At 41.9% G+C, this 13,409-nt stretch overlaps 1 protein-coding gene across 1 annotated transcript; it reads left to right on the forward strand.

The window, feature by feature from the left end:
- The first annotated feature begins 419 nt into the window (after window positions 1-419).
- Window positions 420-2,007, forward strand: hmx2 (H6 family homeobox 2). The gene is given in 4 exon segments (XM_028423751.1): window positions 420-505; window positions 507-625; window positions 628-954; window positions 1,460-2,007. Coding segments are annotated over 4 exon segments (1,080 nt in total).
- Window positions 2,008-13,409: the final 11,402 nt, after the last annotated feature.

Here is a 13,409-nt window from a genome sequence, read left to right on the forward strand (position 1 = left end):
CTGGCCAATTAAGTATGCATGGGGTAATAGAAAAAAACCGGTCCTTACATAAGATGAGCTGACTGAGTGTAATACTGGTTAGATGTTTAAAGCATTATTAAAAAAAATCTGGAGCTTAAATCACATACTGTGTTCTAAAGAGAAAAGGGCACTTTTCAACAAAATGATAGGACTGAATAAAATCAACACATGCTCTTCTTTTGATTGGAAATATTTTACAGAAATTGTATAAGGAAAAATTAAAATATTCTAGGTGACCATGTGTTTTAGTGCTGTAACCTACTGTAAGTGCAGCTGAGTGCAGATACTCTTCTTCGTCTCTCTCGCTCTCCTCATCTCATCTCAAAAACCTTGACAGCAGTTTGAAATGTCCGGGCTTCTGTCGCAAGCTGCCATTGGCCCAGGAGGAGCTTACCTACATGCAAATGAAGCTACGCAACCTTGCTGCCTCTGATCCAGAGCGTGAGGAGGAGGACCAGGAATACACTCATGTTCCCCGAGCTCTAGAAAAAACACCTCCAACTCCTTCAATGTGAAAACTCCACAATTAAACAGGCAAGGGGGTAAAAAAAAGCGCTTTCGTAATTTTTACGCACCAATCGTGTAGAAAGCAATAACGGAATACAAGGGACAGACCGATTCAGTCAATACTTCAATACTGTTATGAAGCGAGAATGAGTAGCGCAGAAGACAGCGGGAGCAAGTGCTCGTCGGGCCCGATTTCCAGCTTTACCATCCAGTCTATTTTAGGCACGCCGTCCGATGAGCCGCGCTCCGGGACTAAGGAGCTCTCCAAGGGGCTGCCGCAGCAGCCGCAGCCGCCGCGGAGGCGCTCACTGTCGGTGTCCTCCGAGGAGGAGTGCAGCGGCGGGGAGGACTCAGCTGACTGCTTTTGCTCTGACACGGGTCACAGCGAGCCATGCACCCAGCACCAAGCCCACAACTTCTGTTTAGGTGAGGAGGAAATTATTATTATTATGATTATACTGCACTTCCTACCTACATTGTTTTTTTTAAGTCTGTTCTGTTTTTGTTTACACCTGACTGTCATACACAGACATTTCCACTTGTTTGTTATGTTCACACTATCATCACAGCAACAGAAGAGTGGAAGGTCGAATAATTAGCCCTCTGTCTTTTCCTCTCATTTCAAATTTAATTGAGCCTGCTAATTGATGAAACATGTTTCCAAAATGGCTGCACTACACGTCGTCAATTGAGCGTTAAATAGAGCGAGGATTTAATTAATAGCTTACAGTACACAGAGGATACTTATGCTGAATTGTTTATTTTAAAAGTCACAGGCTTTCAGCAGTCGATTATAGTAAGTCAGAGTTCACTCATGATGAACTCTCAAACCGAGTAAATGTTTTTTTTTGTTGGTTGCTTGTTTTAAAAGCATGCGTAAATCATGATACTCATCACCTCTTCCTCCTCTAACTGCTGCTGCTGCGTTCAGGTCCCGCTAAAGGACTTCTGCCTGGAAGCGACGGGCTCGCACGGCGGCCGCACCTGTCACAGCCTCTGCTGCAGGATTACAAGGAGGAACAGGAGAGACCGTGCCATCAAATGTCACCACTGTCCGAGGACAGACAGACAGACGGTGCGGACAAGCAGGGCAACACGGCCAAGAAAAAGACGCGCACGGTTTTCTCCCGGAGCCAGGTGTACCAGCTGGAGTCCACCTTCGACATGAAGCGGTACCTGAGCAGCTCGGAGCGGGCCTGCTTAGCCTCCAGCCTGCAGCTGACGGAGACTCAGGTCAAGACGTGGTTTCAGAACAGGAGGAACAAATGGAAACGGCAGCTCTCTGCTGAACTGGAGGCGGCCAACATGGCCCACGCCTCCGCACAGACACTCGTGGGGATGCCGCTGGTTTTCAGAGATAACTCCTTACTGCGTGTTCCGGTTCCCCGGTCTATCGCCTTTCCGACGCCCCTGTATTACCCCGGGAGCAACCTGCCAGCGTTACCTTTATACAACCTGTATAACAAAATCGAGTACTGATTGACTCTACTGTATGTTCACCACAAACTACAAAACAATACAGCATTCTTCTAAGTGTCTCCACATAACCCCTGTATATTAATTGTATCACTTTATTTGTTGAGAAAATTCTTATTATGCAGCAACTGTATGTCTCACGAGAAAACAGTCAGGCTTCCCTATATGTATAAAATACACCATGTGTATAATTAATTATAACAATTTTGTACTTTTATTTTTGTTTTCCTTCTCCTCTTCACAACTGATCCTGGAGTTCATATCACACTGAGAAAATAATTTCAATAATTGGTTTGTCATACATATTATAAAGAATCAGTGATTTTATTTCACCTGACAGGAAAAACAGAATTCTTCATTTTAAGGAAAAAAAATATCATTGTTTCTATTGTAAATTAGACCTTCAATAATAACCTTCTCATTCAATAAATTTTCTATTTCGGTGAAAATTATTCTTGCTTGGTTTGTTTTACACAGGGGCAATTATTTCTAGAAATTCTTAAGGTGCATAAAAAATATTACTCACTATAAATTTAATTATATTACAGGTTGCATAGCTGCAGTAATTCACTACTAAAGTGACTTATTTGAGGTGTTTAAAACAGTGTAAATACATAAGCACACGCTGCTTGAAGTACATCCTGCCTGGCTTGCCTATTTATCCTGTTATTAAATCAAATATTAGGTTGTGATCTTATAATGTGCATTTTAATATCAACTTAGAAGGGAAATAATCTTATGCAGTTATTTTAAGACTCATTCAGAGATGTATAAAATACAAATCTTTGTCTAAAACTTCTAAAGTCTGTCATATTAATTATGTATTTTTTTTTGGCTGCAATACTCACTAACTGGTATACCTGGCTGAACAAGCTGCCTTTATAAGATTAAGCACACTTCAGGCTGGAAAAGAGATGCACACTATCACTAGCCAATCGTGCCTCTGGGCGGGATCTTGTCTTATTTGAAGTCATGCCTCCTATGGCTCTCAAGCATCAGGCCTTGTAAGGGGAAACCTAATAAAGAGGCATATTGTAAAAAGTTCAAGACTCCGGCTGTCATTAAGCTGGGGGGGGGGGGGGGGGGCGATAAAATTGTGTCATTTGCCAGCTTTTCTTGGGTGTCACATCATGTACTAGGGACCCCCTCCTCCTCCTCTTCCTCCTCCTCCACCCCATCTACGCATCCCACCAATCTCTCACTGTGTGTGCTAATGGCTACATTACCTAGCAGAATCATGACTAGCCAGGCTCTGCTGCCCTGCAGATTATGCCTGACCCAATTTCTGCAACAGCCGCCCTGTGTTTCTGGGAAAATGGATAGCGTTAGACAACAGCAGTGATTTATGGGTAACTCCGGCACCAGCGGAGAGGTGAGGTGCAGGAGGATGAATTTGTGACAGAGAGAAAAGAGAGATAGAGAGAGGGATGGGGGACTGTAACGTTTATGAAAAGGAGCAATAGCTTTGGTTGAATGAAGCTGTTTATTAGTTTCCAAGTGGTCATTATGTCATCAGGTGTGACGGCAACGTGCCGCTCTTTTGGATGAATGTTTGCACCCCACTGACTGGCAGGAAATCTGCATGACCTGTCACCTGAGGTTGTTTGATTTACAAGACAGGGAGAGAAAGAAAGAGAGATGTGAGGAGTTGCTGTGAGGAGCACAGGAGGAGAATAGGTAGGAAGAAGAAGAAGAAGAGGAGGAGGAGGAGGAGGAGGGGTTCTATGTAACTATGTATCACTGCAATGGCAGGTGTGAATTACAAATTTTAATAGCAAGGCAATGAAAATGATTTGAAGTGGTTTAAACTGCAAAGAGACAGCGACTGGCATGGTGATGAAGATTTGTTGAGATGATATGTTGTGCCTTAGGATTCATCAAACCTGCCTGGTAAGGTGAAAAGCAAGTGTAATTCACTCTGTGGTATAATTTATGATGGGAGTAATGGAAACTGTGGACTACACACAGTGTGCAGAGACAGTGTGCACATGGGCAAATGGATTCTCCAGTTCATTTTAGAGCTTATTTACAAGATCATAATGAATTATCCTGAAACCTCCAGGTATCACCTCTTTTTACATCTTTAGATAAAATGATGAAGACCAAAACTAACTTAATCAGGACCCCATTAAATGTAAACAGGCAGCGAAAACATCATCTATCACATCACTTTTTTGTAAATCAGAAGATCTGTTTTTTTATTTTTATTTTATTTTTTTTAAATATTCCACCTTTTATCATTTATTTTAGACAAGGATTTTTTCCAGCTACCTCACAGCCATTTGATTTAAAGAGGGTATGTGCGGCTTCACATTAGAACCGGGGGTTATGAAGTATAACACCGCGAGCAGATGCAGAGCCTCGGGTCTGCCTCAAGACAAGAGTTTTAAAAGCGATCGCAATGCATTAAGCCAGACAACTCTCAAGACCTGTTTGCTCCCTAAATGAATTTGAGGGAAACGTAACAAGGTTTTTGAGGCAGGCCCTGTCATCCACTGGCTTTAACCAGCTTCTATATTTATGGGTTAATGGTTAAAAAGGAGAGCTTGGAGCAGAAGTGATTTTTCATGATTCTGTTTTATATCAACTGGAAATGAAGGAGCTGAAGGGAAATTGTGTTTGTGTCCCCACCTCACCACCCGCCCCCACCCTCTCCCCACAGCCTCAAACCCTTCTCCCACAACAGGAGAGGAATATGCTACCAGGCAAAAGCAACATATGTAGCATATGTAGGGCTATCATGAGTTTTACTTCTCCATTAATGTGTCTAAAAATCATATAATGACATCATCTTTAGAATTTGGAAAGAAAAAAAAAAGATGCTTACAATGAAAAATGATAACAAGCACTCACGACCATGCATCCATCCATCCAGGCCTCCAAATATGTGTTTGGGGCTAAACCACTGCAGTTCTGACAAATCTGCATGCTACTGGCAGCTAGCTGCATATGTTAGGTGCAACACCATTCTAGGATGATCGTCATGAGAAGCAATCTGATTGGTGACAGCCGAATAGTTCATTTAGCATTTACCATTTTTTTTTTTAGAACTATGCATGATGCATATTACTGAATTATTTTTATACTTTATTGTAGATGGTAAAAAGTGTTAAAGTGTTTGCACGACTTATTGAGATAAATTGAAAACATATAATGAATTATTCACATTACGCTGTTGTGTGTACTACTAACTTATCAACTTAAAGAATTATTTATTAATTTTAGCATCAACATTAATACCAGTTTATCCTGACACCACCAGAGGACTTAAATGCATCAAGCTTTTAAACAATATTATTGGGCATTGTTACTGTCATTAAGCAGTTATGCAAGCTGCTCTGTTATTTGAGCCACAAAGAAAAAAAAAACGTCACTTTCTACCCAAGAACAATGTTTAACCAAAAAATGTGAATTTTTGCCTTAATGGCAAAATGCATTATGTTTCCGAGTTAAATTACCAACCATTTCTTGAACTGTCTATTCTGAAGTGCCATTCTCTGTCCAATATGCATCAAACTATTATAGACTACAGTGCATGTGCAGAATTCAGCTATTACTCCAGAGGTAAGTCCATTAGCATTACCTTTGACACAATAATGGATGTGAGATACAATTTTCTGCTCTCCATTTTGTATTTGTAAGGATAATAGGGGGATTATCTTGAAGGCCTTATGCTACACACTCAAGTATGCGACCACAGAGACAGAGAGCTCTGCAACAGTTGTTTTCATGTCCTCCCCTCTCTCCCTCTACCCTTCCCTCGGCTCCAAGACCCTCTCAGAGAGAGGCAGGGAAGATAAAGCATGTCATTATTCTATTAAAGACCTACAATTTTTGTAATGGGACTTGCAGTGGTCGGCAGAAGTGCAGGCAGCTTCTTCAATATCCTGGACATTATTTGCTCGTTTAGTTAAATGATGTTTCTAATTCCCTCATAATTACTTGTAATGAGTCTGTCTCCCTCGTTTTGATGCGGCTACATCTTAATACAGCATGGCATTCTTTTTTAGGGATAATTACCTCTCATGAGGCTGGGGAGCACGGCTGGGGTTTGTTGCGCTGCACACGTGGCAAATTGGCTTGTTTCCTGCCATCTTGTCTTCCTGCAAATTGGTAAATTAAGTTTCTCGGCTGGAGCATTAGAACTGTTAAGTTTGCTTTCTCGGCTCCTTCAAATGATTGGCTTCACTGACAGAGAAATGGCTGCATATTCTGGGTTTTGTCTCATTAGCTTTGTAGAGATTTTTTCTTTTTTTATTATTTACAGATACAGCTGCTGTTATGGAAATAAAGATTGTATCATTAAATAAATTCAAAGGGGAACGTTGTGAGATTATTTAAGTCTTGACTATTATAAGTCAAATCACACAATTGAACTATAATTTAATGTCAGTCAAGGCCAAACCTCAAAGTCTGAACGATGGAATCATACAGGTCACATACAGTAATTATGTGTATATTATAATGCCAACAGACGTGGTACCATAAAATACACCTGCACACCCACTGTGTCAACAAAGCCAGGGGAGCAGTTCCATGAGTTTCTTCCTCACGATATTATCAAGGCAGATATGCAAATCTTTGTTATGTTAGGGATAACAAATGAATATTTTGTATTCCTAACTTCAAATAGGCAGATTTAAAAATACAAGCGGGCTTAGTATGGATTTTCCCTTTTCCGTTTCACCAGTGAGCAGACCCGTCTGTGTTGTCCCTCTGAAATGATCCAGCTGCCGCACTCCAACCGCAGCCATTGCAGGGTTGGCTAAGGGGTTTTTATTTCTAAGTGCTGATGTGTCGCAGACAGTTTGGCTCTACAAGGGCCTGTTACACGCCGATTAAAGAGAGGGAAGGAGTGCTCCCGCAGGGCGGCCTTGTACATTTACCCTAACCACAAAAAGGTCTAACGTTTACGCCCTGGTGCTGACATGACCTTCAAACAAGGTCCCTCTGCTGCCTGGGTGGATACTGGAACTGTCTGGAGGAGACCTGCAGTGGACCTAACAGACAGACAGGAAGAAATCATATCTTTTATATCAGGAATGGCATATCCTAGGAAGTGAAAAGATACGCGTTTTATTGGAAAATACAGGAAAGGATGGCTATTTTTCACATTTATATGGCAATATGTGATTTTCAAAAATGTTTTGTCAGTCTCACTGAATGCTGGAACATGATATGACAAGAATGTCTCCATTAAAATCACCTCCACTGAACAAACTGACAAACACAAAGGCCACTAAATAATTCAGCTCCAGTCATCTATTGGTGATAAACATATCACTGGTTATTGTTTTTATTTGTGAGACATGATATCAAGTGATCCCTTTTGTCTTTGCTGTTTTGGTGATCTGTTTGTTATGAGATTTGACAGTGAGGTCCTCTTAATACAGAGAGTTGGGATCTCTTTGTAAGAACCAAGTGGTCTCTTTGAGCTGCAGGGGTCTAGTGTATACAGAGATGATCTGTCACTTCAGTCTGAGACTGACTGCTGACCACATAGCCTGCAGCGCAGCAGCAGGGAGCACAATGAAAGCAGCACACTATCACCTGACAGCTAATTAGGGATCACTCCCCTGGAAGGGAATACACTGTCTTTGAGCGAATGAGAGAAAGAAAGCAAGAGGTCACTGAAATCCGTGTGAAGTGTCAGTCAAAGCCACAAGACACCTGCACTGTCTAAAGGCAGGTCCTTGAAGTGTGGCCTTGCTGATATGGGGGTGAAAATCAAATCTAAACAGTTTTTCTGCCTTGTCTCCCACAGGAGTGAATTATCTCTACATTCATAAACGCCTTTTTAAATTCCTCGGTTCAGCAACAGCAATTGTTCCCAATTTTGTCTGCTAGTGAGTGGAGCGTGTGTGTTTATATGTGCATCTAAGAGTGTGAGTCTATGGTTTATACGAGAGACCTGGGATTTCTTTGAAAACACATTTGTAACCATTAGTTGAGTGTAAGGTTTCATGTGCAGAGTGCATCCTCTGGACTGGTGTCAGAGTTTCTGCAAGGCCCTCTCTCTCTTGGAGGGACAGCACTGAGAGGAGAAGGAGGAGTAGGAGAGGGATGGAGGAGGTGGCGGTAGTGAGGGGGGTGCACTGGAGCCTAGGCGTCCCACCAACAATGCATCACGGCAGGCAGGGTGTAACCCGAGCCCCCCCTCTGGCCCTGATGTGGCCTGCCACAGCGCACTCCCTCTTGGCCCCTTTTGCACCCCCAAGATGCTTTTAAAGAGATTTAGTCAGCGAGAAAACAGTTCTTCAAAAGAAGCGTCGTCACATTAGAAAGGAATTAGCCAGGCCTGAGGCCAAGGATTCTCTGACCTGACTAATTCTGCACCCCTAAACAATCCGTCTCGGTGCTGGGCGGCTGGTGAGGCACGTTCTCAGTGTACTGGGGAGGAGTGGTTTTCACAGGGGAGATTCCCATGGTCCTGCAGGTACACAGACCCGACAGAGGTCATGGGGAAAGGTTACAGGGTTATCCATCTGTATAATGATCTGCAGGTAGATTTGAAAAAAAGTCCTATAAAACAAGTTGTTATAGGGAAAATGGGTCAAGGTAAATTTGATCATCTATAAAAAAACACTCTTTTCCAGTTGTTAGGGATCTTAACATGGACACAGACTCCAGTTTACACCATTTTCAGATCAATGCAGAGAAACCATATCAGCACTTGGCCACCTGTTCTTCCAAGCCTAGAGAGCCCACTGGCAACAACCTTTCCTCTCACTATTAGACAAACTAATGTGATTGGAGGGGGGGGGGGGTAACAGTAGGGAGGGGCAGAAACTTACAAGCTACATGCTGCAGGGTGGGACTCGACACCATCTCTTTTCCAGTGTCTCTGATGGTTAAGGAGCTACTATTGCCTTCAGCATGATCAGACTAACACACAGTGGGAGGCAGAGTGAAAGAGACAAAAGAGAAAACAGAAAACATGTATGACTTCCAGGCATCGGCACACACAAACACTGGATTTAGTCCATTTTAAAGGCCTATTGGGGTGTGTGATTGCAAATATTTAATAGGTGTTCTTATGTAGGTGTGTACATGCAAAAAAAGGTGATTGACTTTTTGTCAGTGTCGAGTCAAATGGAAAGGATGCAGTAGATAATTAGTAAACAGTACCAAGCTGCATGAAGCCCACTGACTATTTGGCAGTGTTTATATATATCTACCTCAGTCTCTTAGTTAGATTTTGTGTGTAGTGTATGTAAGTATACTTTGGCTCCGAAACCCACCAGCTCTTATGTGGTTAGACATTTGAGAGTGTAAAAGAAAACATACACTTGTTAAACCAGCAGGACTTAGAAATGGCACTGAATAATAGGCCAATTAGGAAGTGGGCCATCATGTCAAACTCATTTGCAAAGGGAAGGCTTAACCCTTGGGGTTCGAAGGTCAGGATCAAAGGGTGTCCCCCTTGGGACCGCACAGAGATCCTTGGAGAAACGCTGATCCCAAGCTTTTGTAAAGGAATCTTCTAATTACAATAAATCTCCACTGCAAGGTAAAGACAGGAGTGCCTGGTACAGTGGCTATATGATAGCTCTTTCCTGAGGGCCTGCAGGTAGTCTATAGATGTCTGGATAGATTGATAGGAGATAGTGGTTGCCACGAGGGTAGTGGCCTTTCATTTGCCCAGGTCAGAACCTCACAGGGTGATCACAGGTTTGGCAATTCAGGCTGACCAGCACCTCCGAGTCTTTTATCGCCTCTGGTGTGTAACTGGGTCTTTGACCTTGCCCACAGATTAGTATCAATATCAGTACTAGTGCTGGATTTAACCCCCCTTTTCTCAGAACTCTTTCTTTTATTGTCTTGTTTTCTCATAAAGGCACATCATGGTAGGCTTACTCTGACCATTAGTGTTCTGAACGCTGAACTACTTTACTATTTGTGTAGTGTAGTACCCTTCTCTAATTGCTTAATTGGTCATTAAAAAAAATATTTCAGGATAAATTCATTGTATCGTAGCTGAGATACAACTCCTTTAAATATTTTAGCACCTTGCCGCTCAAACAGGTATCAGCGTGGTCCCACTCACTACTTGGTTAAGGTCCAAAGCATCACATTTTAACACACAGAGTAACTTTAGTCAGAAAAGAGGAAAAAACTTGCATTTTTACACAACCTCACAAAGCAGGATAATGCACTATACCCTGTATTAAAACCTGTTGTAAGATTTTTTTTGTAAATGTGTTTGTGCTCACTGTCATACAACGAACGACAAAACTGCCTACAAGACAACAAACTGCCTATGAGGAAATCATACGTTAAGCTGTGTTTTCCCCTCTGCATATTGAATCGAGCTTGCAGAACAACATTCTTTGTTCCCTCTCAAAAGCAAAGTTGTATGACATTCTCTGTGCTTCTCAGTGAGAGCTACTGCCGGCCAAAGGGGAAGGAGAAGAGGAAAAGGAGGGGAGAGTAGCAGTTTGTTCTTCCTGCAATTAGCATTCACGGTTAGCTAAGCAGAACTAATGCAGCGAATCTTTGAGTCTCGCATTACCTGTCCTCTACTGCCGGAGTACCTGCAGGCCAGATTAAACTGTAGCAGCGACAAACCCCCAATGTATCCATTACAAGCCTTTTATTATTAGCTGTGTTATTGGTAATTCCCTTTGAATGGCCTTGACAAAAACTATGCATTGGCTAAGGCGGACTTCAAAAAAACAGGATACTGCATGGGTGTGGGTAATGTGCTAGTGATACTGTAATTTTGCAAACAAATAGAGTGAGAATTACGCCTGCACTGCCGTGGCATTGTTTGGCAGGGCTGACGAAAGGCCTAAGTCCCAGCGGCACATTTTGATCTGACCTGTTTTAAGTGACAGGCTTCCCATGACAACAGTTAGTGCTGTCACATGTCAACACAATAAGCATCTGCCCTCCAACGTCACTCCCTCATTGACTTCATTCATATTTTATGGCCCCTGTCTTTCGCAAACATGACTTTTTAAATTTCATCCACCTCCATTATGAAAACGCTCTGTTCCTTCATTTTAAATATAACTTTTGTGTCTGGCAGGGTCATCTCCGGCATGTTCTTTAACATCTAGGTCAAGACTGAATGATCTCATGACTCCCTTTTCAACTGGGACAGGATCAGGATATGGGTTCTCTGTGTCACCATTATAGGTTGTGGATGAAACGGCAATGATCTCATGAGTCTTAAGTGACAACAAAATGGCCACTTAGTAGAACTTGTCACGCAGTGCAGTTTACAGCCCCAATATTTTATTCACTTGTCTGTAGTTAAAAAAATAGACACACTTGAGTGTGTGTGTGAGAACAAGCAAAACAAAAGAGTACTGCAGTAATTTGTGATGAAAAAACAATAGACAATCAATGTTTCAGGCTCCATATTTTTCTTCATTTTCTCCTCCTCAGCATGTTGATTTGCTATGTTTATCCTCAGCTAATCATTATCAGTTCTCTGAAGTGTTGTCTTATCAGTTACAAACAGGTACAAAGCGGCACAAGTGCTCCCAATTGATCCACTAAAGACTCCCACTGTGACGAGGCCACTGTCTCGTCGAGCAGAGCCCAAGAAGAGACAGTGTTGCTTGAAATCAATAAGTCTTCCTGTGCCACCGGCTCTGCTAAAGTCCGCACTTGTAGTCACTGTGAATGTGTGAGAAATCATTCAAATACAAGTGATACTCAGTGCCACAGTGCAGCAGCATTGATGACATTAATCGCAGTAGTTGTATTCAAGCAATTTGAAACTGGCAGAATTGGCTTTACCCCGTGGAAGTCATCGGGATATATATTTGATTTTTCACTATTTTTATGACCACACACACAAACATGTCCCTGTTCAGCACTGACAGAATCGATTGATACAATCTGACCGATTGATTCCCTATGTCATATTCACCCACAACAAACAGCAAAACTTCTCCTAGCAACAAGCTTCTCCACTATTTTATTGGCTGTCATTGTGATAAATCTGTATTTTTCAATGCGCTATTTTCACACCAACACAGAGCAGCAGATGGCCACTTAAACATCAGTCCTTTGCATTTGAAACCTCACCACTGCTGTTATTTTCATGGTGATGCTCATGTTTGACTGCACAATCCTTTCTTCTATATGGATTAAAATGTGCTTTTTGGGTTTAAAAAAAAAAAGGGGGGGGGGGTAGTTGAAATCAGTTGGCAGCAATTTTACTAAAGGCTGCAACACATTCTACCAAATGGTCGAGGCAGTTTCATTTAATTAGTGCGGCAGTCTGTGTTTGATGTACAGGGTTTTAGCAGAAAATTGGTAAATGTTGCTGGACAGACAGGTGCACAAAACTGAAGCTGTTAACTGGGGTAATAACAGAGAAGCCTTGTTGCAGCAAATATATATATATATATATATATATATATATATATATATATATATATATATATATATATATATACACATACATTTCAATTTTATTGCCACATTTTGAACATGACTCAGTGTTAAAAATGAATGTGACACAACTGTCTAAAGTCAGGTTTGAACATCTACAAATACTTCATGAACACTGATTAAATGCACGAGGCACAACTCTGTCTCTCATGCTAATATTTCTGTTTGTATCGCTGTGTCTCCTCGTTGAACTGTGGCTACTTCCCTCTACTTCATGTCCAATCTAAATAAAAAAGATTGTAATATAATAAAGGACCCATAGTCCCTACTTATACAGTACTTATTGAGTGGAACATTGAGATTTATATAACTCCTCTCAACAAGAGAGAAAAGGAGAGAAAGAGGGAAAGAGTATTTCTCCATGATTGTGAGAGGGGTTTAAGGTTACCGACTAATTTCCCAGTCGTTATCCGTTGACAGCGCCACATCCGGTCTCCTCAGTGTTTTTCAACAGGGAACAGTACAATCTGTTATACTGTAGGGATCATCAGCTCTTCCTCAACCAATGATTACAAGTAATTACCTGTTTTTCTCTCTCTCTACCCATCCCTCCTCCTCTCAGTCTCTCTCTTTCTCTCTCTCTCACTCCCTTGAGCTATTACCCTAACTGGCTGTTGTGGAGCAAAAGAGGAGGTGTGTGGAGAACAAGGCAGGCTTTTATGGACTCCCCACCAGCACCACTCCACACCGCTCCATTTTGAAATTATCGAGTCCCCTTGCTTTTGAAGTCTCTGTAAGCGCACCCTCCTATTTACGAGATGGCTATGTACTTAAAGGTCACAGATTGATCAAGAGGTCCTAAAGATGGCCTTTTCACTGAAAGCACCGCAATACTGTGGTTTCCACAGGCCACATCTGTGCAAGGGGGGGAGGGTGGGGAAGGGAAAATAAAATGTATCACTCCCCCAAAGTCAGGCATATTCAGACTTTAATGTACAATTCCATTTACCCTGGAAAATGCCACAATTGAGTATGGAATTCACAATGAGCACAGC

Source organism: Parambassis ranga, chromosome 15, assembly GCF_900634625.1.
Source record: "Parambassis ranga chromosome 15, fParRan2.1, whole genome shotgun sequence".
Taxonomy (NCBI): Eukaryota; Metazoa; Chordata; class Actinopteri; family Ambassidae; genus Parambassis; species Parambassis ranga.